Here is a 26,607-nt window from a genome sequence, read left to right as displayed (position 1 = left end):
GTAAGCTGAACCATACAAATCTGTTCTTTATTATACGCAGCTCACATTTTTTAAAAATATGATTTTATTTTTAGATTTTCAGATTTTAACACCAACATTACAAATATAGCAGTGTACGTTGATACATTAAAAATGTAAAGGCTTCTAAAAACAACAACAGCACCATAAACAAGGCGAGAAAAAACAAAATATTTTATTAATAATAGTATGCAGTAAGAATAATAATCCATCCATCCATCCATTTTCTGAGCCGCTTCTCCTCAGTAGGGTCGCGGGCGTGCTGGAGCCTATCCCAGCTTTCATCGGGCAGGAGGCGGGGTACACCCTGAACTGGTTGCCTGCCAATCGCAGGGCACATACAAACGAACAACCATTCGCACTCACATTCACACCTACGGGAAATTTAGAGTTGTCAATTAACCTACCATGCATGTTTTTGGGATGTGGGAGGAAACCGTAAACATGCAAACTCCACACAGGCGGGGCTGCGGATTGAACACCGGTCCTCAGAACTGTGAGGCAGACGCTCTAACCAGTCGTAATAATAATGATGATAATAATTAAAAAAAATAAAAATAATAATGAGCGTGGTTATATTACTAGGTCAGAAATAAGAGCACAACTACCTAGACTTGGATGTTTTCTAGCCAATGAACTGAAAAAAAAGTTATGTGGAGTGCCTACACACCAGGGGCAATGTCCAATTGAAGGGAACCTACATGTTCCTGAAATGTCTGCTATATTATGGTAAACATTGTGTCAGGAACCCAGTGGCAGTGGCTAATCTTCTCCAATATCATCAAAAACAAAGCATCTCTTATCCAAATTGAGTGATTATTGAGGGATGCTTCCACCGCATGAGGATAGCTCTCTTTGCAAACAAGCAGAGAAAGGCCACAAAGTCAGCGACGTAGGACGGCAGTGAAAGGTTCGGGGGTTGCACGCCAAATAAATCCATGAATAATTTGGACAGAGGTAATTCCTGAAAGGGAAATTAACATGAAGTTCTAAAACTGGGACAAGGTGAGACAGATCAGCTGTCCCTTGATGACATTCATCACAAGTCGTATGTAATCCAGGGAAGTTGTGAGACTGTTTGCTCCTTGACTAGTGGACTCGTGTGTACCACCTTGCATTGTATGACCCAGTGTCTAGTGCAGATTGAAGAGCAGTGGATCCGTTTCAAAATTAACTGTCAGCTGTCAGTATCTATGTCCAGGTTTAGTGTCGAAGCCAAAGTCATACGTAAGACACGCCACAGAATGGTGTGATAGAATGGCTGTATATAATTTGCAGATATTGCCCTTGGAATACGGGTTGATCTAACATACAGTAGTTGTACAACCCCAATTCCAATGAAGTTGGGACGTTGTGTTAAACATAAATAAAAACAGAATACGATGATTTGCAAATAATTTTCAACTTAAATTTAATTGAATACACTACAACGACAAGATATGTAATGTTCAAACTGATAAACTTGATTGTTTTTAGCAAATAATCAATAACGTAGAATTTTATGGCTGCAACACATCCCAAAAAGCTGGGACAGGGTCATATTTACCACTGTGTTACATCACCTTTTCTTTGAACAACATTCAATAAACGTTTGGGAACTGAGGACACTAATTGTTGAAGCTTTGTAGGTGGAAATCTTTCCCATTCTTGCTTGATATAGAGCTTCAGCTGTTCAACAGTCCGGGGTCTCCGTTGTCGTATTTCACGCTTCATAATTTTCAATGGGAGACAGGTCTGGACTGCAGGCAGGCCAGTCTCGTACCCGCACTGTTTTACTACGAAGTCACACTGTTGTAACACGTACAGCAGGTGGTTTGGCATTGTCTTGCTGATATAAGCAGGGGCGTTTATGAAAAAGAACTTGCTTGGATGGCAGCATATGTTTCTCCAAAACCTGTATGTACCTTTCAGCATTAATGGTGCCTTCACAGATTTGTAAGTTAACCATGCCATTGGCACTAGCACAGCCCCATACCATCACAGATGCTGGCTTTTGAACTTTGCGTCCATAACAGTCCGGATGTTTCTTTTCCTCTGTGGCCCAGAGGACACGAGGGCCACAATTTCCAAAAACAATTTGAAATGTAGACTCGTCAGACCACAGAACACTTGGCATCAGTCCATCTTAGATAAGCTCTGACCCAGAGACGCCGGCGGCGTTTCTGGGTGTTGTTGATAAATGGCTTTTGCTTTGCATAGTAGAGTTTCAAGTTGCACTTACGGATGTAACGCCGAACTCTATTTACTGACATTTCTGAAGTGTTCCTGAGCCCATGTAGTGATACCCTTTATACATTGATGTCGGTTTTTGATGCAGTGCCGCCTGAGGGATCGAAGGTTCATGGGCATTCAATGTTGGATTTCGGTCTTGTCGCTTACATGCGGTGATTTCTCCAGATTCTCTGAACCTTTTGATGATATTATGGACCGTAGATGATGAAATCCCTAAATTCCTTGCAATTGTACGTTGAGGAACACTGTCCTTAAACTGTTCGACTATTTTCTCACGCACTTGTTCACAAAGAGGTGAACCTTGCCCCATCTTTGCTTGGGAATGACTGAGCAATTCAGGGAAGCTCCTTTTATACCCAATCATGGCACCCACCTGTTCCCAATTAGCCTGTTCACCTGTGGGATGTTCCAAACAGGTGTTTGTTGAGCATTCCTCAACTTTCTCAGTCTTGTTTGCCACCTGTCCCAGCTTTTTTGGAACGTGTTGCAGCCATAAAATTCTAAGTTAATGATTATTTGCTAAAAACAATCAAGTTAATCAGTTTGAACATTAACTATCTTGTCTTTGTAGTGTATTGAATTAAATATAGGTCGAGCATGATTTGCAAATCATTGTATTCTGTTTTTATTTATGTTTATCACAACGTCCCAACTTCATTGGAATTGGGGTTGTAGAGAGAATCTTAGGAAAGCCAGGAAAGTGCTTCTGGGCAAAGTCTCTGACTTGTAAAAACCTTGAAAAATTGCTTTCTGTCAAGGCCAAATTTGTGGGTCAACTGGATAAAAGACGCACACATCCCGTAAATGTAGAGATTGTCAAATGACCGAATCCTCACACCTTCCCACACTGCGAAGGCCCTGTCACTGGCGGAGAGAGTAAAAACGGGTTTAAATGGACAGGAGAAGAGTAGGGTATAGAGGTCAGTCCAAAATGTCGCTAAAACTTCGGCCAGATTTTAGGAGAGTTTTTAACAATTACATTGCCAGAGTATGCTAGAGGTGATAAAGTCTGCGGGTAACACAAAAGAGCCCGCAAAGTAGAGGAGTTACAGGAAACCTCCTCAACCTGCTGCCATGGTGGTGGCTGATCACTAATATGGCACCAGTGGAACATGCTGCAAATGTTCACAGCCCATTAATAAAGTAAAAAAAAAGTCATTAGTGCTATACTCCTTTATAGTTCTTCAAGGACTGTAAAATGTTTATTTTTTGTATCCTGGGAGTCTTCTTGTCCCAGATCAACTTTGAGATTAAGCTGTCAAGACCCTGAAAGAAGTATTTTGGGATGAATACAGTTATACATTTGAAAAGGTATAAAAATTTCAGGAGAACATTCATTTTAATGCAATTAATCCTGCCGTCCAACAGAGGAAGTCTTCATTCATCCTACGTAGGAGGGGCAAGAAGTTGTTGTCTACCAGGTCTGTACTTTTTCTGGTGATGCAGATGCCCAAGTATGTAAAGTTGTCTACAGATACGTTAAAAGGAAGGTTTGAAAGGGCATATGTTGTGGCAGCCACATTAACAGGCATAAGTTCACTCTTTTGTGTATTTAGCTGATAGCCCGATATTTCTCAAAATTTGTCCAGCAAGGTCATCACTGAAGGAATGGATCTATCTGGGTCAGACAAGAACAGTAAGAGGTCATCCGCATATAATGACAGTTTATGTACTTGTGCTCTTATGATACAAAGCATCTGGCTGGAGCTAATGGCCGCAACCAGTGGTTCAATGTCAATATCAAACAATAGAGGGGAAAGATGGCAGCTGTGACGTGTTCCATGACTAAGAGAGAAGGATTCTGAGCAGTCGTTTGTTTAGACTCTGGCACAAGGAGATGTATACAGAAGTTTAATCTATGATATAAATGTGCAACGAAAACCAAATTTTTTGAATGTAAAAAAAAAAAAAGATTCCACTTGATCAAACACCTTCTCAGTATCCATTGAGATGACCACTTCTGGTATGGGAGAAGACGAAGTAGAATACAAGATGTCCAAAAGGCATTGGTCACCTGTCTGATACTTTGTTTGGTGTTCAATTTAAATATTATCACTTGGCTACAATATCACAAAAAATGAAGGGGGTCTGAACATTTTTAAGTGCAGATTACAATTTGTTGGTCTCATCTGTGAGTTGAAGTGTCCATGTTGTGTTATGATGAGGTGGATTTTTAGAACTGTATAAAACTTTACCATGCAATAGATGAGGTTAGAACTTGATGAGCGTTAAAACCTTGATTGTTCTGATCTTGTGCACTTCTGAAACTAATCCAGGAAATACTACAAGATGAAGCAAGAAACCTGTTTGTATTACTACTACACAGCAAATTACAAACTGGACTCTGCTTCAGATACTAAAAAAAATACAAGGATGATGATTGATTCTCATCTGTTTTTTTTTTCAACATTCACAGGGCTGTCTGACCCAGTTTCAGCAAGTAATTTTTCTTAACAGTGCCCATTTTCTCACAGTACAGTAAACAACCAAAATTAGTTCAATTTTGCATGCTGCCCACATCACGTTTCATTTTCATAATTTATTCTTTTACACATTTACACTCCACACTTTTTCCAATATTGTGACAGGTTTTTAATTGTTTTAAACAACATGCTAATGATGTCTGACTGCAGTGTCTGATAGTAAAATGTGCTATGTTTGTTATTATTCCAATTAAAAGACGGGAAAGGTGTTTAGATAATAATTCAATTTGTATGCAAATCTTTAATGGTTTGCTTTTTTATTTTATAACAAAAGAGACAGGGAACACAACATCCTACAGTGTCGGGTGTCAATATTTTTTTGTAGAAGTCGAGAAAGTAAGCACTGATTAGTTTCTGTCAAACAAGCATGAAGTTAATCCCATATATTTTTCTTGTTGTTGTTTTGCTTTCTTTCTTTTCCAGAAATGTTTTGATATCCCAATATAAACATTCCTAAATCCACTCATTGCCCTATGTAGCTGTCATTTAAGCGATGTAGAACAAACATCCAGTATGTAAAGTAATTGGAGCATTTGCTCTCTCCATATGGACTGTTCCTAATGACTGTTATCATTTCAACATATAACTATACATACTTTTTCATTCCATGTGACAATCTACCACTTAGCCTACTTTGGACTGGGTCACAGGGGTACCTGTCCCAATTAATTGGGTGCTTTCACACTCAATCCCTTTAGTTTGACTTCCCTTGGTGCGGTTCACGTGAACAAGCATGAAAAAAGCAAACACATTCCGGTGTGGACAAAATCAACCTCCTGACCTCCTGCTAACCTATACCGGGAGGTCTCAGCACGGTTCCAAATGTACTCTATCACAGTTCACCTCTGATGTAAAGTACAACATGCAGTTTTACGTTAATTGGCTCTCTTTTGTATTCTGTGATGCAGCATATGTGCAATACCTCAACAACATTAGCTGTAGAATCAGCAGCTAACAGGATACACCAATGTGGTATAATTATACTCCTACCACACTGAAATATCCTCATGGTGATGCAAGTCCATGTGGCATCCAAACAGATGAGGCAGTTGACTTAACAGAGACGCTTTTTGTTTCGCGTATTTGATGTCAGCACCTACCGTCTGATACCAGCATGCTTCCTTCTCAGTGCGCGAAGGCTTTTAAACGTCCCATATGTTACCAATCCAACTTTTTCTAGTATTTGGGAGTTTTATTGGCTCTATCGTGCCTCAGTAAACGTGAAATATGAATTCAAATCGTCTACGGATTCCAGAGTTCCAGGTGTTTTTCTGATGAGAAGCCGGAAATCTGGTCATTCAAAGATGCCTGCCTAACTCTCCGCTCCCGAGTCAGTGGTCAACATAACAAACGTGTGCTCTCACAAGTGGGTCTTTTACACGGAGGCAACCAAACAGAGGAAAAGGTGCGGTCTTCGCCAAATATGGACGAAGCAGATACAAAACGGGGTCAAACAGAAGTAGCCTTTTCTAGACACTTTTATGAGAAAAAAACATGTTTTTTTTTAAATGAAATTTAGTCATTCTGTGGAGGTCTAAACAGCCAAAATATGGAGCCTTTAAAGTGCCGTCAGGTGTTTGTGGGTATACTGTAGCCAGCTAGATTGTCCAGATACAGAAGTAATCAGCAAACCAGTTTTTTGTTCTGTTTTTTTGTGCAGTGTTTTCCTCTTATTACTCTCTTGTCCATAGAGCAAAAGTTCCTGTATCAATTTTTGTAACCATAAGATAAAAGAGCAATATCATGTGGTTTGTACGCATTGGGATAGCTTGAGAATTTTTACTCGGTGACTTTGTTTATAATAAGCACATCAACTGATTCGGAACAGAGAAAGCACCCATGTGGTACGAACTGAGCATATCACCATTTAAACATAGCTCTATGTAAATATTTACATCTAATGTGGTGTTCAAAATGCCAACTCGAGCAAACTTTGAATTGATCCATGAACCTGCATTTCTTAATATGTTTTTGTTACAGTATCTTCAACCAAATAAACTAAAAAAGAAAAAGAAAAAAATGAAACAAACCTGATGTATTTAAAAAATGGTAAATTTGTTTGAGGAGACTACAGTCAAGACATTTTACCTCACTGTAATATGCAAAAAACCCACTTAGCTTAGTGAACAAAATTTACACTTGGCTTATCATTTCATGATCAAGTGTTTTTTTTTTCTCAAAAAAAAAACATTAGGTAGGGATATAGATTTACAGCGTTATGTACAGTATTTTGCCCCCAAACGAGACAAGTGAAAAAAAAGTTCCAATAATTGGGTTTATGAACACATGGGCCTGTGTTCATAAAGAATCCAAGGGCTAAATAAATAGCCCTTTGTGATGCCATTTTAAAAAGACAGATTAAAGATTTTCAGTGGAAACGCCGACAATTCTGAGTTGACCCTTGATAAAATCTATTTGTAAATAATTATAGCCCTGAAAGTGCTCCTAATCTAAAAAGTGTCAGGAGTGAGAGGACTTCAAAGAGGCTTAAACACACAGCAAAACAGTCAAAGAGTCAAAGGATTTTGATGTATGTCACTACATACCACGTTGGAGGCATATTTTTCAACAGTAGCTCAAGTCAATACAGAGTAACGGTGGGAGTGAGTCTATTCAAAAGTGTTCATTAATCGCTGCAAGATAGAAGCCAGATTACAATCTATCCTTTTTTTGCATTTTGATATTGATCATGTCCCTTGTGTATGCATTTTGCTGTCTGACAGTGACTATGGATATGAGCGCAGCGGCAATGGGAACTGCAGGCCCTCCTTTTGGTTTAATCCCTCCTCAACCACCAAAAGCTGCAGTATGGGTCAGAACTATTTCAACAGCACAGGGTGAGGATGGCCTGAATATTGACAAATTCATAGTTCTATGTAGAACCATGTAAATCCTACATATCCATGTAAATCATTAAAGAGTGGTGCCCACCAAGCACGATGAGGGCATTGCATGCCATTATCCAGTGTTACTGTAAAAACAACAGCTATAATAATTAAAATGCACATATCAACATGGACTTTAGAATTTTTAAAACAAATTATTTTCAACTTAAAAACGTTTTTTTTATCATTGATAAATATAACCTCTGAGATTTAAGTAGAAATATTTTAATCATCACAGTGCACAATTAAATGTTCAACTTGTGTCTCTTTCTGAAGGTATCGTAAAGTGGTGTTAAATAACTGCACCAAGGGAGTAAAAGAAATGTATACAGCTCAAAAGCAACAATGCCCCAAGAAACCTCCAAAGGGACTTTTGCTGACCACCAAAGATGGTAAACTAGCTGCCAACCTGGGCACTAATGTTACTTTCCTGGTTCATCTGGATGAGGTGAGAGCACGTGATACCGACACAGAAGTTTAGCTGTTAGAGAGCAGTAAAAGTACCATTGGATTGCTGTGTTTATGTTGCTCTACAACATGAGATTGGTCCATCTCTGATTTACAAAGTATCCTTTATTAGTATGACATCAAATCAAATTGTGATTTAACTGAAGTACAGAAACTCCAATGAATGTATTGCGGAGCTGTTGGGGATAACATTATTCCAAAACTAGATTTCACTGAAACCTGTCTCTCATATGTCTCGGCAGAAAAATGACACATTTATCTTAACTGCTGACTTGGGGTGTTAAGGATTGTCTATTGTTCTTTAATGTTAATATCATGGCTGTAAACTAAATTATTAAAAGTGTAGTCCAATATTAAAACAAACCATTACCTTTCAGGTCACCCTGCAGTTTTTCAATTGTATTCAGTCTCTAGATATTAATTCAACGACTTCTTCTGGTAAGGCCATTCTTTTGTTGATTTAGAATATGCTAGAAACACTAATATGGATACCTGGTATTATATGGGTTTACATTTTGAGTGCAATTAATGTATATCCACTGCCCACAACAGTGGTCTCATATTTAAAGAAATTGAATGGAACGTATGTTGAAATTATAGTCTTTTGATTTGAAAAATTCACTCACAGTATTTGCCTGTGTGAAGAATAAAGCAGCAGCATGGTGAAAACTGAATTAATAAACAAAATGTGTATTGTTCTAGCTAGTCTCCAAAACATGGTCCATCTGCCTTGCAAAAAGGAATGCCTAGTGACTATCACAGGCAAGCTAAGTCTGAAACCAAATGCACGAATCAAACACAGAAACAGCAAAGTCCAAACAATTAATTGTTTAATGAACAAATACTCAAAGTATCCATCCATCCATTTTCTCAACAAAACTCAAATAGACAACCCATACACTACACAAAACAAGGCTGACTTGGAACGTGGTGTGGAAAACAAGGGTGAGCACTCTAACTCAATGGACAAAACAAACTAACGCAGGATAAAGGGAAACACAGACTATATATACCCCCCCCCCCCCCAATGAAATAACTAATACCAAAATTGAATTTTAGTCAACAAACTGAAACAAAAATGAAAATGTTTTTTCTTTTTTTTTTTTTTTAAACAATAAGTAACTGAAACTACATTTTACATGTACAAAACTAACTATAATTATAACTCTAGCAAAAATGTCCTTAGTTTTCATATTTGTCAATTAAATTCATATGTGAGTGTATTTATTTCGGTAAATGGGTATGGAACAAGGACTGTTGAGCAGTCATTTGGAAATTGTAGTTCTTTTACTGTGCGTCTCCTAGAAATGGCGTCATTAGGGACAAGACAATGAAAAGGCGCTGCCCGATGATGTCACTTTTAGGCGATGGCCCCGGCACTCGCCGGTTGAATGGTTCCCCTTTCGTGTGTCACTCAACTCAGCCCGAACGGCGACGCTAGGTAATAAACAAATACTCTCCTTTTTTGGTTCATAAACAGTGGAAACTCGAAAGAACAAACTAATAGGGGTGGAGGGTCATCCGATATAGCCGATTGTCTGTTACATTGAAGCACTTTTTTTTTTCTTTTTTTTGAGGCCATATGCACCCATATTACTGTACAGTACAAAATTATTGTTTTGTAGGGTTTTTTGTGCCCTAAAATGCTCAGTGCACTACAATTAGTAAGTTATTGTAAATAAATATGAAAAAAGCTTAAAAATGTTTGAAAGTTTCACATTTTAGCCAAACTTACCACGCTTGCCGATTTTGATATGTTGGACGTACAGTACTCATCATTGGCGAGTTGCTTTCATGAGCCGCGAGGAATGAGTGTGCTTGTTAGTTGCAAATCTGTTGCCAAAGGCTAACAAAAAAATAGCATGTTCCAAACTCCAAAGACTTGTGTTTTGTACTCCTCAGAGTTAAAGACCCAGCCATGCCACGTTCTCTCTGCACTATGACCAATAGACAATAGATATAACCATCTTTGCATGGCCGCCACATCAGTGCCCCACAGTCAACATGGCTGCCAGGTCGGCACGGGAGGCACGTCTTTTGGAATAGGATCTCGTAATATTGTATATCTGTGACCCGGAAATATGTCAGTCCCATTCTCTTGCCTGCATTGCAACACAGCGCTAGTAAACAACAGAGGCCAATTTGGGAACTAACAGACTTTGTCAACTGTATTTTAAGTGACAAATTAAAACTCTTTTTGAACACATTGTTCAGTCCCAACGATCCGTTTTATCGGGCTCCATTTTATTGAGGTTCTATGAACAAATAGTAAATACAACAACTGGGCTTAAGTTTCAGCAAAATAAGCCATAAACATTTTTCATCTATCAGCCTATCTGTCTGCCGGACTGTCTGTCTGTCTGTCTAATATTTTGACTATGACTTTTCACATATGCAAGAAAGTGTCTTGTAGTTGAAGCAGGTCATATGTGTGGAATACATCTCAAGGGAAATAGCCACAAATCTGAAAATCCACTTGAGAAGTTTGTAATTTAGCAGCAAGGAAAACATGCAAACAAGTACTTGAATTTTTTTAATTTTATTTTTTACAATAATGACCAGAAGGCTATCTAAAACATTTAAAAAGGCCATACTATAGCATGTGTCTCATGAATGGTTTTGCCTACGTTGTAATGCATCAACTGTAACCTTAGAAGTAGTATAATGCACTGCACTCATTGCACTGTTATACAATACTTGTATTTGATTAACAAGTCTGCCAAATTTGTATGGATTAAAAAAAACAAAAATTAAAAAATCAGCACGTATATGAAATAAGGATTCCAAATCATGAAAAGTAGAAGCCGCCCTCCAGCTGCAGGACTGTGTGAGCATGTACACTGAATACCCTTAAAACAACACCCCACGGAACCTATAGCTGTCAATCAAGCACGTCTGTGGCTCTGTGTGGCTCACGCAGACATAAGCTGACTGTCGCTGTATTAAACAGTTAATGTTCTCTGATGTTTCACTGTCATGTGGACGCACACATAACACCAAACCAAGTGAGGCGTCAACTTATTGGACAAGCCAACACCATACTGGTCAGCTCGCAGGCTTGTAAGCTTGCTAGCCAGCTCGCTCGTTAGCTTGCGAGCTAGCACAATAAACACATTACTTTCCTTGTGGTGTCTCCGTTGTGAAGGCGCACATGGGACGCAGCTGTGACAAGTCTGAAGGGTCGCAACGCTAACGCTTGCCGCTGGCGGACTGGCTTGGGGCGGCAGAGCCATAAATTCTGTGTCAGATCTCACTTACCCCAGGCTCCCCTGCACCTATGGTGCTAAAGGAGTTCTGACCAGCTCTCCGTTAAAAGGGTTAAAGCTCCCCATTGTCCTTGCGTATTACACAATGGACTGTAAACGGCGACAAATTTGTTGTTAGATTAGGAAATAGATTTGGGATGGATGCTGGAGGGCTCTCTCCCTCAGGCTTTGCAGTAATCCTTTATTTAACTTTACCTAATCTTGTCAGAGGTTTTTCAAGCCGTCTTCAGAAGCTGCATCTTTTATCATCTTACGTTTCACACAAAGATAGAACGAGAGCGTCAAAGCTTCGATGCAGCATCCTGTTGCTGCTAACCGACGGGAACAAAAGAACACTAAAGGCAGAAGTATTTCTGCTTTTATTGGATTTCCAATGCCAGGGGCATTACAGAGCCAGCTGGGTCCGGCTCACCTGTTTTTATCCTGATTTGGTTTTTCAAGCCGTCTTCAGAAGCTGCATCTTTTATCATCTTACGTTTCACACAAAGCTAGAACGAGAGCGTCAAAGCTTCGATGCAGCATCCTGTTGCTGCTAACCGACGGGAACAAAAGAACACTAAACGCAGAAGTATTTCAGCTTTTATTGGATTTCCAATGCCAGGGGCATTACAGAGCCAGCTGGGGCCGGCTCACCTGTTTTTATCCTGATTTGGTAAAATTTAGTGAAGCTCACAGACAACGCTTTCACTTCCTCAAAAGAGCACGGGACTTTCCACCAACTTCCCTAGGCACCTATGATCATCACAGCACATTTCCTGTGTTGCCATGGAGACAACTTCACCCAACCCTTCTCCTTCTCAACTCCGGAGGGCAGCCCAAATCTGTGTGTAACATATACTCATCATATCATCAAACAACATTGATAACATACAACATCAAACAATTTGTTTAATAAACATTTCATTCCAAATTCCCACTTGTACAATGAAAAGGTCCTATCACTTCATCAACTAACTCACTATCTGCAGTATGGGCAACGAACGATAGTGGCTATTAACTCTTAGTTACTATAAATGAAATATATATTTATATTGCTGCTGAAAGCTGTTTCGGGTTATATGTTTGCTAATATGCATTGTGCAAGCAACTGAGTACAAGACTGTATTGGCAAGTCTGTATTAAGAACATATGCAAAATCCTCTTGGACCTTCCACATCCTGGTCACCACCTCTTCCAGCTCCTTCCCTAAGGTAGCCGCTACTGATCAATGCAAACTACATCAAGCAGACATTCCAACAGCTTCTTCCCTCTTGCCATTAACTTCTTAAACTGTTAACTTACAATTCCATTACAACATGCTGCCAATCTTGTCGTGAGTTTGTTGTCACAACTTTGTCGGGCCAATTATAAATTACCCGTGCACTCACTAGTAGTAGTCTCGCCACGCTGCACTATTTGCATATCTGTTGTTGACCAATACTGGCCACTCATGTGCCAGAGTAGCATCTGCAACATTTACACAATCGACATTGTCCCGGATTAGTCACTTTAAATTGCATACATTTCCTGAAGTCTCTGTGCCCTTTGCACAGTGGTCATTACACTAGACTATTGTTCTTTAGTAATTTCAAACTACTCTAATTGCTAGAGGACATTCTCAAAAAAAAAAAATTGTACCGGCATTACCGCATTACTGGTAAACTTTTATTGCTCAGTGACTGTGTTTTTTATGTCTTTATGTCTCTCTGTCAATTGACTGTCTATTGTCATACTAGAGCAGCTCCAACTACATGAAACAAATTCCTTGTGTGTTTTTACATGGCAAATAAAGATGATTTTGATTCTGATATGTCTGCGCTGATCTATTGACTACCATCAGGCTCTTTATTGACTACGACTCTGGCTCTATCTGGTGGACATTGGCCAGGTGTACCACCAATCATAATAAAATGTTTTTTGGACCGGTATCCGATGAACAATTTAGGCATATTTTACACCATCATTTAAATGCATCATTCATCACAGTATGCCAACACTCAACAGTTCACCACGGCCTTGCTCCAACCACCGCGCATGTTTGCACACAGCAGAGACACTGGAGCCGAAATAACACACATATCATTTCAGGTAAGATGCCTTTTTTCGTGTTGTAGGCATAGCTTGATGCCCAACTGCAATTGTAGTGGAAGAAATAGGGGCGCCGGTCCAAGACGATGTCAATGGGGATACTGTGGAGTTTGAAAACATGCTGAACAAGGAGGTTAGCAGTTTCAAAATCAGGGGGTAGGTTGGGAAGGGGTATGTAATGGACATATTTAGAAAATCGATTGACAACAGTGAAAATGATGGTGTTACCTTCAGAAGGGGGCAGGCCGGTGATGAAGTCTAAAGCGATGTGGGACCAGGGGCGGCTCGGGAAGGGTAAGGGGTGCAGCAGACCAGCTGGGGGCAGGTGATAAGACTTCCCTCAGGCACAGACTGAACAGGCTTGGACGAACTCCCGGGTGTCTTAAACGAGGCTGGGCCACCAGAAGTGCTGCTGGATAAATTGGATCGTGCGGGTGATGCCGGGCTGACATGAGCTTGAAGTGTGGGCCCACTGAAGGACGTCAGACCATGCGGAATCGGGTATGAATAGTCGGTCCGGTCTTGTGGTCAGGGTGAGTCTTTTGAGCGTTTTTGACAATACGTTTGATCTTCCATGCGGCTGCACCAACGAAGCAGGAGGAAGGGAGGATTGTTTTGTGTTCTGCCGGGCTGGAGGGGGGTGAGCATATGTGGGATAGGGCGTCAGGTTTGCTGTTGCGGGATCCAGGTCGGAAGTAGAGACTGACATTTAATTGGCTTAGGAAGAGGGCCCAGCGAGCTTGTTGGGGTTTTAAGGCGTTTGGCGGAATGGACGTAAGAAAGTTTCTTGTGATCAGTCCAGATGATAAATGGTACTTCAGTCCCTTCCAGCCAGTGCCTCCACTCTTCCAATGCCCATATTATGGCTAGCAGCTCTTGGTTGCCAACGTCGTAATTCCTCTCGGCAGGGGACAGGCGACGGGAGAAAAAAAGCACAGGGATGAAATTTCTGGGACGTGGGGTCCTACTGCAAGAGGACGGCCCCTGCCCCAGTGTCCGAGGCGTCAACCTTCACCACAGACTGGAGGGAGGGGTCTGGGTGGTGTGGGATGGGAGCACTGCTGAAAAGGGTTTTTAGTTGGCTGATAGCTTGGGATGCTACTGGGGTCCACTGAAAGGGGGAGCTGGTGGAAGCAAGGCTGGTGAGGGGAAGGGCGACCTTTCTGTAATTGGGGATGAAGCGGCGATAGATCAATAATTGCTTGGATTTTGGCAGGGTCTGATTGCAACTGTCCTTTGGCAATGATATAGCCTAAAAAATGTATGGAGGAGAGGTGAAATTTGCGTTTTTCTGGTTTGACGTATGACGTACAGACGGTTTTCGAGTTGGCGCTGGAGGACTTGGCGTACATGACTGCAGTGTTCTTCGGGGGAGCGGGAGAAAATGAGGATGTCGGCCAGGTAAACAAAAACTTAACATATCCAGGAGGACATCCTTGATGAATGCTTGGAAGACTACTAGTTGGTTAATCCGAATGGCATTACCAGATATTCAACGTACCCGAGAGATTCATCCCCCTCTCGGATACGGATGAGGTGGTAGGCATATCGTAGCTCCAATTTGGTGAATATCTGGGCATCGCAGAGGGGTTTGAATGGCGGGTCGATGAGGGGCAGTGGTGATTTGTTCTTTATGATGATGTCATTGAGTCCAGGGTAGTCTATGGTATAGCAGGGGTATAGCAGAGAGCAGGCATCGTGAATGGCAGTGAGGGCTCTATCCAGTGATGGGTAAGCCCGTCCAGTCAATGGCGGGGTTATGTTGTTTAAGCCAGGGAATTCCAAGGACTAATGGGGTCTCAGGGGAAGGGATAACGAAAAGAGAAATGTTCTTGCAGTGATTTCCGGAAATGAGCAAGGTGAACAGTACTGTTTGGTGGGTGACAGGGGATATTACTCGCCCAACCGAGCCTGTGCCTTTTTTAGGAGACCGAAGTGGTTGGAGAGGGAGTTGGAGCTGATGTTCTATACCTTTGTGAATAAAATTATCGTCTGCACTGGAATCTATAAGAGCAACTATGGGTGTGTTATGAGCAAAACCTAAAATGCAAGCAGTAACAGTCATACGGGAGGTAGAGCGAAAGTACATGGTGGTTTGGCTCACCACGGTGCCACCATGGCCTGGTCTTTTGGCCGCAAGGGGCATGTGGCAATGAAGTGACCTGATTGACCGCAAGAAATGCACAGCTGCTGGATGACGCAATGCTGACGTTCCTGGGGATCTAGACTTGTGTTACAAATTTGCATGGGCTCATAAGGTGCAGTGGAGAGTGACGAAGGGGAGGTAGGTGGTGCAGAAGACAGGTGAGACGCTGACGGTGCGGTGCTCACGGTGGAAGTAACTTTACGCGTTCGGACCCCCTCTCTCGTGCTCTCGTAGTCTGTTATCAAGGCGAATGGCGAGTGTGATAAGATTCTCGAGAGAGGAGGGCTCGTCCCGGGCAGCAAGCTCTTCTTTAAGTTGCTCCGAAAGGCCGTTAAGAAAAATCCCCCAAAGCGCAGCGTCATCCCACCCGCATTCATCCGCAAGTATCCGAAATTCAATGGAATATGCAGCTACAGAACTAGCGCCCTTAGGTAGCGTAAGGAGGCGGCGTGTGGCTTCTCTGCCCTGAATGGGATGATCAAATGCCTTTTTTAGTTCGGCGTAAAAATAATTTAATGACTGGAGTACCAGGGAGGAGTTGTGTTACAACGCAGTGGACCATTTGGATGGTTTGCTGTGGAGTTAGTGACAAACGCGATCTTGGTTTGTTCGGTGGGATAACTGTACAATTGAAGGTTGAACACTAGTGAGCTATTAAGTAGAAACTGGCTACATGCACCTTGGTCCCCGGAGTAGGGCTTGGGCGGAGGGACATGAGGTTCTTTGTATGGGAGACGGGGTGGCTCGGAGGCTGCGGGCTCGAAAATAGTACTTACTGGGGGTGATCAGATTGCATCTTCAAAGAAAGGAGGGATACTTGTTGCATAAGGGAGTGTAAAGATTCCATTATTTCTTGAAGAGTTTTGTCTTGTCGCCCTATGTGGGCGCCTTGGAGGGTGAGTGCATGTTTTAGCACCTCTGGGGTTGCTGGGTCCATTTGTGACCAGAGTATTCTGCCACAAATGGATGGAGACTGGACCCAAGAGCAGGTGGAGGATGAGAGGTTGGTGAAAAGTTTATTGAAAATGTGGAAATGGAAATGTAGATTTTTCTTGAGATGCGCTGTCGGATTGTTGAAGCAGACAATGCGTGGCAGGCAGTGATGAGGACTGGCGGCTGGCTTGGTGGCGTGATGGCAGTAATCCACTTGGGACACGGAGGAAACACTGAAGACAAGGAAAAACACGGAGGTCAAAACGATCACAAGGATTTGCCTAGCTTACATGGAAACTGGGGAGCCGTTGTACCGCTGGGGAAGCTTCAATACTCTGGCGAGAGTTTCCGGGATCTGGCAGGCTTTTATGCAGGTGGTAACGAGGGCTGATTGGTGACAGGTGCGCGGCTGAGGAAGGTGCTGGAAAGAGAGCGAGGGAAGGGGAGAGAAAGAGGGCGAGATGGTGCAACGCGCCACCCAGGCTCCCACCATAGTACTGCAGGGCGGCTCATGACAAAATGACTGTACACAGGGTCTTTAATATCATACAAAACAACAACAAAAAAGAAAATCAATCCAAAAGCAGAAAAAAACGGGTGTACAAAGCTAAGGTAAGTGGGTCATGGGGCTTTATTGCAAGCAATTTCTTTGGAGCCAAATACTAATTCTTAATCACTTTAATCTATTTTAAATATACTGTATCTATTCTAATACATTTATGCACCTAAAAATATGTATTTTGTTAAAAATTATGTTATCTTCCAAGTAGTGTGGCAGATCCAGATACAAATGTCTGGAAATAAAAACAATAACTGAACTCTCTTGTCTCCTATTCATCTTTTAATGTAAAAAAAAATGTTTTGAGTCTCCACCAAATTAGCCTCACTGTTCCAAACAATACTTTTGAATTGGTTCACACATGAACCGGCAAAACTGAAAAAAGATTCTACAAACATACATCATGCTGTTGGATGTTAAATGATATTGAATTCTTGCTCGGAAATAGGACAACTGAATTATAAAAGTTTAATCAAAATGACAACAAATATCAAAGCACAGGGTGAATGCAAGATAAGGTATCCTATTCCTGCCCGATGATAGCTGGGATAGGCTCTAGCACGCCCGCGACCCTATTGAGGAGAAGCGGCTCAGAAAATGGATGGATGGACCTTACTTCTACATCTTTTAGACATTGACATTCACACTGCTCACTTAGCCCAGTACACAGCCAAACATACCAACTTAGGTTGCAGGTCGTTTGGTTCTTATCCCTACTTATTGTAACCTTGTTTACCTTTTTGCAGTCATCGCTGTCCTCCTTCACTTTCCTTTTGCCTTTCTCTACTTCTTTATTGCTGTGAGACTCTTAGACGTCTTTTTTAATATGTATTACTGCTTGTTGATTTAATGTTATTGCCTTATTTTCAGTCTGAGTCAATAGTTCTCTGACTAGGGCATATGGCCGAGGTGGGTACAGGAAGCGTGGGTGCACCCTCCCCTTTCTGTGGTTGTTCACACATGTCCCTAAAAGGGACCTTTGTTCCGAGAGACGGGGGAGGGCTCTTCCCCCATCACTCGCACCGTCCGAAACGGGACGCGGGGTTGTAGTGAAGTTCCTGTGAACACAATTTATGTTTCAACATGTCTCCAATTACTTTCTTTGTAAATTTCATGTCATCTTCCAAGTTTCTTGTTTTTTTTCTCATGTTTTGATTTGCCGAATATCGTGGCTAATTTTGTGAATTGTGTTGTTTCCAATTGTTGTTTTTGTCTTTCTAAAAGGATCAACGGTTGTTGTTTGGAAGGGGCCCGAAAATGGACCGAGATCTCCATCAAACATGTTTGTTTTTGCCCATTTGTTCAAATCTAATATTTTGGTTGTAACCTTGTTTGACGGGCACTCTTCAATTCTTTTTGTAATAAGCTTGCATATAGCATCGCCCCAAATGCTGTTTTCCTCATTGGTGGCGCCAGCCATTTTGGGCTTCACAACCTCATTGTATTCGGCCATTTTGTCACAATACAAGCGCGCGCTCACACACTCTCTCTCTCTTTCTCCCTCTCTCTCTCTCTCTCTCTCACACACACACACACACACACACTGATCAGTTTTATATAGCGCTATCAAAATGGACACCACTATTATAATCTAAGTTGCTCACTATCTCACAGATCCGGAGCTTCAAACCCCCTATTTGCTGGTTATGGTTTCTGTAAGGCCCTAATTATTTATCTTAATCAACTATAGACTTCAACCAATTTATGCAGTTTTTTAGACAATTACTAAATTATATCCCAGGATCCTTCGGACTTCAAACAGTTTTATCCTGCTTTCAAAACTCTTGCAATTCAGACAGAAGAGTCTCTGCTAGGATGAAGGGCACAGTTTATAAGGCAGTGGTGAGGCCAGCCATGATGTGCGGATTTGAGACAGTGGCACTGAAGAGACAACAGGAAGCAGAGCTGGAGGTGGCGGAAATTAAGATGTTGAGCTTCTCTCTGAGTGACGAGGTTGGATAGGATTAGAAATTAGTTCATCAGAAGGATGGCCAGGGTTGGATGTTTTGGAGATAGTTAGAGAGTGCAGACTTCTTCCAGAGGAGAGATAGTAAGTATATTGGTAGAAGGATGATGAGGATGGAGCTGCCAGGCAAGAGAACTTGAGGAAGACCAAAAAGAAGGTTGATGGATGTCGTGAGGGAAGACATGAGGGCAGTTGGTGTTAGAGAGGAGGATGCAGGAGATAGGCTTACATGGAAAAGGATCACACCCTGTGGCAACCCCTAATCATGCTTGTTTGCCATCTTATTACAGTTCTTACTTAACAATGTGTGTGTGTGTGTGTGTGTGTGTGTGTGTGTGTGTGTGTGTGTGTGTGTGTGTGTGTGTGTGTGCGTGTGTTGGGGGGGCTATACCGCTAACTGCAAAGATTGCTTGATTAATTTGTCGCTCGTTTTCATTTCACTCATTAGTCAAAGATTTTAATAACTTTGTTATGAAGCCGGCAAATCTATCTTTCTCTGTCTGTCTGTGTGACTGTTATCTACAGAGAAATGCCGTCACGCTGAAGAAGGAGTCTTATCGGGCCTTTTTGGCCTCTGGGACTCCTGAGGCAGCTGATGGGTACCGTCTGGCCAAGCGGAATGCAGCTTTGGTGGTCGCTGAAGCAAAAACTCGGGTGTGGGAGGAGTTCGGTGAGGCCATGGAGAAAGACTTCCGGACGGCTTTGAGGAAATTCTAGTCCACCATCCGGCGTCTCAGGAGGGGGAGGCAGTGCACCATCAACACTGTGTATAGTGGGGATGGGGCGCTGCTGACCTCAACTCGGGACGTTGTGAGCCGTTGGGGAGAATACTTCGAACACCTCCTCAATTCCACCGACATGCCTTCCCATGAGGAAGCAGAGTCTGGGTTCTCTGAGGTGGGCTCTCCTATCTCTGGGGTTGAGGTCACCGACATGGTTAAAAAGCTCCTCGGTGGCAAGGCCCCGGAGGTGGATGAGATTCGCCCAGAGTTCCAAGAGGCTCTGGATGTTGTGGGTCCTGGTTGACACGCCTCTGCAACATTGCGTAGACATCGGGGACAGTGCCTCTGGATTGGCAGGGGTGGTGGTCCCCCTTTTTAAGAAGTGGGACGGGAGGGTGTGTTCCAACTACAGGGGGATCACACTCCTCAGCCTGCCTGGCAAGGTCTATTCAGGGGTGCTGGAGAGGAGGGTCCGTCGGGAAGTTGAATCTCAGATTCAGAAGGAGCAGTGTGGTTTTCGTCCTGACCGTGGAACAGCGGAACAACTACACCCTCACAACTACAGAACAACTACACCCTCCGCAGGTTCCTTGAGAGTGCATGGGAGTTCGTCCAACCAATCTACATGTGTTTTGGAGACTTGGAGAAGGCATTCGACCGTGTCCCTCGGGGGGTTCTGTGGGGGGTGCTTCTGGAGTATGTAACCCCCTGATACGGGGTGTTCGGTCCCTGTACAACCGGAGTCAGAGTTTGGTCCGCATATCCTGCAGTAAGTCGGACTCATTTCCGGTGAGGGTTGGACTCCGCCAAGGCTGCCCTTTGTCACCGATTCTGTTCAGAACTTTTACGAACAAAATTTCAAGGCGCAGCCGAGGCATAGAGGAGGTCAGGTTTGGTGGCCTCAGTATTGCATCTCAGGTTTTTGCAGATAATGTGGTTCTGTAGGCTTCATCAGGCCGTGATCTCTAACTCTCACTGGAGCAGTTCGTAGCCGAGTGTGAAGCGGCTGGAATGAGAATCAGCACCTCCAAATCTGAGACCATGGTCCTGAGTCGGAAAAGGGTGGTGTGCCCTCTCCAGGTCGGGGATGAGATCCTGCCCCAAGTAAAGGAGTTCATGTATCTTGGGATCTTGTTCACGAGTGAGGGAAGAATGGAACGAGAGATCTACAGGCGGATCGGTGCAGCATCTGCAGTGATGCGGACTTTGTATCGGTCCGTTGTGGTGAAGCCGAAAGCCGAAGCTCTCGATTCACTGGTCGATCTATGTTCCTACCCTCACCTATGGTCACAAGCTGTGGGTCGTGACCAAAATAACAAGATCTCGGATACAAGCGACCGAAATGAGTTTCCTCCGCAGGGTGTCCGGGGTCTCCCTTAGAGATAGGGTGAGAAGCTCGGCCATCCGGGAGGATGTCAGAGTAGAGCCGCTGCTCCTCCACATCGAGAGAAGCCAGATGAGGTGGCTGGGGCATCAGATTCGGATGCCTCCCGGACGGCTCCCTGGTGAGGTGTTTCGGGCACGTCCCACCGGGAGGAGACCCCGGGGACGACCCAGGACACGCTGGAGAGACTATGTCTTTCAGCTGGCCTGGGAACGCCTCGGGATCCCCCCGGAAGAGCTGGATGAAGTGGGTTGGGGAGAGGGAAGTCTGGGCATCCCTGCTAAAGTTACTGTCCCCGCGACCCAACCTCGGATAAGCGGTAGAAAATGGATGGATGGATGGAAAAAACATTATTTCAGCCTGTCCTCTTCCTCCCAGCCATTTCGGAAATTTGTGCCTGGTGGGTTCCCAGACAACTCACAGAAATGTACAAGGTGGCCCGTTTTAAAGCTTCTTGAGTGTCACAAAGGTGACCACTTTTTTCTCAAGCGTATAGTGATTGGGGATTCGGGGATTAGATTAGATTAGACATGGGTTCATAATTTAGAGCTTGAATCAAAAAGAGCAAGAGCATCCATGGAATGGCATCACCCTAACTCCCCTAGAACAAAGAAATTCAATCACAGTTCTCACAGGCATCCAACAATGATGATTTCCAAAATGGCTGACAGGAAGAGGACAGGCTTTTTTTTTTAAACCTTTAAACAAGTAAACAACAAGTAGTTAAATTTATTTTAATTTAAATTTAAATTAATTTTAACAAGTAGTTAAATTAAAAAACAAATTATAATATTCGGACGCATTCCTTTTTGACTGCCCCTTTACATATATTTTGGCTTTACGGGTGTTTTGGGACCACTGACATAGAAGCAGTGATACAAATTTGCCAAGGAAAGGCTCACTCTGGCCCCTGCAGACCTGGGGTGGAGCGCACAGGATTGGTTGCCCTGGCAGCTGGAGTCACACACACATACACGCACACAGTGCATTCAGATCATCACATGGTGCCAGATGTGAATCCCAAAGGGATCTGTAAATGCAGTTGAAGACTCACACACCATACATCGACCACATGGTGGGATGCAGCATACTTACACGTCTGCACATATGCAGTCATGCATTCATACCCACTTTGATAAGCAGCATGTGCAGCCTAATATGACAATTATTGATATCCAGGCTTGATTTTTGATCAAATAAATAGTTTTAAAATGTAGTACATTCGTACTTTCACGACAAGTATAATGTTTAGTTTTCTTCAAACATGCCATCTTCTGGATCAATTGATACAACATGCATGCACAAGTTTAGTACTTTACATGAAGCAGATGTATTAAATAACTATACTTAAGCTTTATAATTACGGCAAATGCTGTAGCCTTACTGTATTTCCTGATTATAAGTCAAATGTAGTCCTAAAATTATTTGAAAATTCAATTTCTTTTCAGCGGCACAGTGGACAACTGGTTAGAGCGTCAGCCTCACAGTTCTGAGGAGTGGGGTTCAATCCCCGGCCCCGCCTGTGTGGAGTTTGCATGTTCTCCCCATGCCTGCGTGGGTTTTCTCCGGGCACTCCGGTTTCCTCCCACATCCCACAAACATGCATGTTAATTGAAAACTAAATTGCCTGTAGGTGTGAATGTGAGTGTGAATGGTTGTTTGTTTGTAAGTGCCCTGCAATTGGCTGGCAACCAGTTCAGGTTGTACCCTGCCTCCTGCCCGATGATAGCTGGGATAGGCTCCAGCACACCCGCGACCCTAGTGAGGAGAAGCGGCTCAGAAAATGGATGGATGGATGGATGGAGGAATTTCTTTTCATTCACCCATCCATTTTCTACCAGTTATTGCGTCAAGGTCACTGGCAAGCATGCAGGAGCCTATGCCAGTGGACTTTGGACTGGTCGCCAGTCACATATTTTTTTAAATTATTTTTTTACTATAATTTTTTTTTTTACATAATTTGCATTATCTGAACTTTTGGCCTTCCCTTTTTTCATTGTGCCAATTTAGATGAAATCACATCAGCCTACATTATATAATTTGGACAAAGCTTATTCTTGCCTTCAATAATATCCAATTACAAGCATGACTGCATGATTACACAGATTTTATCAGCAAGAACAGAATAATATTTTTCACTCCCTGAAAAGCACAGCCGAAATAGTGCATATGTTTTTATACTACACCAGATACTCTAATTGATCATTTTGTCAAGTCTAAATGCTACATTTTTTCTTATGAAGAGCATTTAATTGCATCTTGAAGGTGCTATATTCCTGGTCGGCAATTGCAAACCCATTAACATGTTCTTCGTATTATAAAGTTTGTAATTATTACAGTGTTGGTAAAACCAGTGATGGAGAGCACAACCAGTTGTGTGTAGGAATTCTGTGTCCTTCAAAATAACCTACGGTTCTTCTTCTGGGTGTGCACATGTCAAAATATATTAAATGTCACGTGTCACAAAAATTCAGTTTATCCCTTTTCAATATCAACAAGCCATTTTGTCCTCTCTTAATTTCATTTCGTAGTGTTTGCCTTTTTTCTGAATGTCTCAGTAAATGTGCCCATAAAAGTGTGCTTATGCTATAGCGTCCTTCTACACAAAAGACAACATGGTATCATCCCATTTTATTTTGGATTGTGGACCAAATGACACTTGTGCTGTTTTTCAGGGTGATTCAATACGGACTAACATCCAACTAGATTTTGGCGATGGCATAGCCTTGTCCTATTCGAACCTCAGCTGGGCTGAAGAGGGCATCAAACATGTCTACAAGTCTGCAGGGATATTTTGTGTCACAGCTCTGGCAGAAAACTCCCTGGGTTATGACACAACAACACTCTATCTGCATGTCACGTGTAAGTGTCCACATTGTCGCCAAGTACAATTTTACTGTTGCATTTCTTACTTACACTCAATAAAATTGTCATAAATCATATTAGTGAACATCATATAATTGAATCCTCCTCCCTTTGGGACTGTTCGGGGTGCTTCGGTTGGGCTCGGGACCTCCCTGGGTTCTGGGGGGTTGGTGGCGCCCCCCTGTAACGAATGTTTAAATTTTATGTGGTTGTTGAGAACACTAATATTTGCAATGTGCCATTTGTGTTGTGTGGGGTGAAACATTTCATCCGGTTCAGTTGACAACAGATTTGACATCAGACATTCAAATTTGCAGAAATACAGTCATTAGTGGCGTTCATGTAAAGTTCTTAAAATATTATATCACATTCAAGTCCAGTGAAAATTGTGATTAGTTAATCCAGGGTTGCAGTGCCTTTCCACCACCTGTGGGTGTCGCTAGTGCATCGTCCATTGTCCCAGCCCAGATGGGCAGGTGTCACAGAACACAGCAGGAAGGAGAAGTCTTTGTTGGTGAGCCTCTTCTGGCTGGAAGATAATTCATTTAGCGTCCGGGTTCGAAACCAATGTCTGTGTCTCAGCTTTGATGCTCCTTGGGATTGGTTTGCGATTCATTTAGCATCCGTGTTTGAAACCAGTCGTCTGTGAGCTTTGATGCTCCTGGCTTATAATTAATTTACCGTCTGTGTGCGAAGTTGAATCTCGCATCTCCGTGGTCGTCTCCCTCGACGGGGGAGCGGCGACAGCGATGTCGTCGGTCTGGAGTTTTGGGGTCACGGTGCCATCGGGCGAGAGCATGTCCGTTACATTAATGTGACAAGTGGCTGCCATCTTTGTCAAATTTTCTAAAAAACATGGAATGATAACTTAAAATGCCTCTAAAATCCTCCATAACAAATATATTCAAGAAAAAAAAAATTATTACTAAAGTACATGACACATTCTCCTGCCCACACTGCTCTTCTCACGAGTAATATTCCATTTGCGTTTTGCAGACAAGTGACGCCATTTCAAACGTCAGGGTAATTTTGATGCATAGACTTAGCATTTCAGTCCATCACAGCTTATTGGTGGATATTATTAACTGAAACGGGTCAGCCAATCGGAGAAGGGGTTCCCTGAGTAGCAGACTAAACGAAAGGGTCGTGGAGATATGTTGAGAAGTAATCAAGTTATACTGTTACACTCTCATTTGAAGGCATGTTTGGACCAGATTTTCTCAAGGCAAAAGCGTTTCCCAGTAAGTCTATTTTCCTGTACTCGAGTTGAAGTGGCCATTCGAAGCACACTTAGCATTTTGGCAGACTGTCATTTTGGGAAATCTTGTCACATTGCTATTGTTAACTGGATGATCTATTTGAGCAACCTTACATAGACAGGATTGGTCTGTCTTTTTTTTTCCAAATACACAAATCTTTCCACGATTTATAATTCCCAAAACAAGATCTGGAACACACTGAACATTTCACCAAATCATAGGTCTTCCATTTTAATATTGACCAATAATTTGTTTCTAATTTACCTGCATTGGCGATATACAGTATATACTGCATGCTCATTTTCGCACAGGCTACAGATTTTTTTCTTCTTCTCCAAATAAGCTTTAGGGCAAATATTTTTTTGTGTGCTGTTTTTCCTATTTTAATGAGAAATACAAAGTCAGATTTTATTCATAAGAACTCCCTTGTACTCTTCTTTTCTTAGGTCCTGTGGAGCATGTCCAGCTTCTTTCTCCCTTTGTTGTCATAAGAAATAAGGAAGTTAACATCTCAGCAGTTGTCCTACCCAGTCATCCCCGCACAGTCACCTACTTTTGGTGGCTTGGCAACACCACTGAGGTAAAGCTTTAGATTCTAGTTGTTCATACTGGCTGTGTATACAGTGGCTATAAAAAGTTCATACACCTTTTTAAATGCCAGGTTTTCATGATATCAAAAAATGAGACCAAGATGTAGTCTTTCAAAACCTTTTCCACCATTAATGTAACCAATCACCTGTACAACTCAATTGAAAAACAAGAAACCTTTTTGATAGAGGAAGTAGAAATAATCAACTGAGTTGCTGCGGTTGCACAAGTGTGCACACCCTCTTCTAATTGGGAATGTTCAGAATTAACCAATCACTATCAAACTCACGTTAAATGGGAGTCAGCAAACACCTGCCACCATTTAAATTGTCCCTTATTAACTCCCCAAAATTTTAGCTGTACTAATAGTGTTTTTATCTTTTCAGCAGAAGCCTGACAGTTTTGCCCTAACAGTGACTGTTATTTGGAACTATTACTAAATCCCTCCACCTTGGCTCAGGTCCAATTCTAGCAAAAAATGAACAGCTCCAAATACCAGTCAGTGTTAGAACAAATCTTTCAGAAAAAAACGATGTTCGGAAAAACCTACTTGAACAGTTGACATTTTATCTGTGGTTAATCTGAGACATCTTAAATGATAGCAAGATTGTGCTGAATCCCATTTAAGTCCTAGTTTGTATGTGATTGGTTAATTCTGAACACAGCCACATCTCTTCTTCTCATACGTCCTCTCTTAAAACATTTGTTTGTTTATTCAACTCAGATCTACAGTTTATACAGTATTTCACATTAACTCGTTCACTGT

General features: G+C 42.2%; 1 protein-coding gene across 3 annotated transcripts in view; it reads left to right on the top strand.

Moving 5' to 3' along the window:
- sorcs3a (sortilin related VPS10 domain containing receptor 3a) overlaps positions 1–26,607 on the top strand; it is a 281,809-nt gene that overhangs the window by 238,161 nt on the left and 17,041 nt on the right. For all 3 annotated transcript variants that reach the window (XM_061679784.1, XM_061679782.1, XM_061679785.1), the window contains 4 exons: positions 7,457–7,570; positions 7,895–8,066; positions 23,805–23,991; positions 25,700–25,833. In XM_061679784.1, coding sequence (XP_061535768.1) covers positions 7,457–7,570; positions 7,895–8,066; positions 23,805–23,991; positions 25,700–25,833 — 607 coding nt within the window. The remainder of the gene's footprint in view (positions 1–7,456; positions 7,571–7,894; positions 8,067–23,804; positions 23,992–25,699; positions 25,834–26,607) is intronic.

This window comes from Phycodurus eques, chromosome 6, assembly GCF_024500275.1.
Source record: "Phycodurus eques isolate BA_2022a chromosome 6, UOR_Pequ_1.1, whole genome shotgun sequence".
Classification (NCBI taxonomy): Eukaryota; Metazoa; Chordata; class Actinopteri; order Syngnathiformes; family Syngnathidae; genus Phycodurus; species Phycodurus eques.
This window is presented reverse-complemented; position numbering and strand designations above follow the sequence as displayed.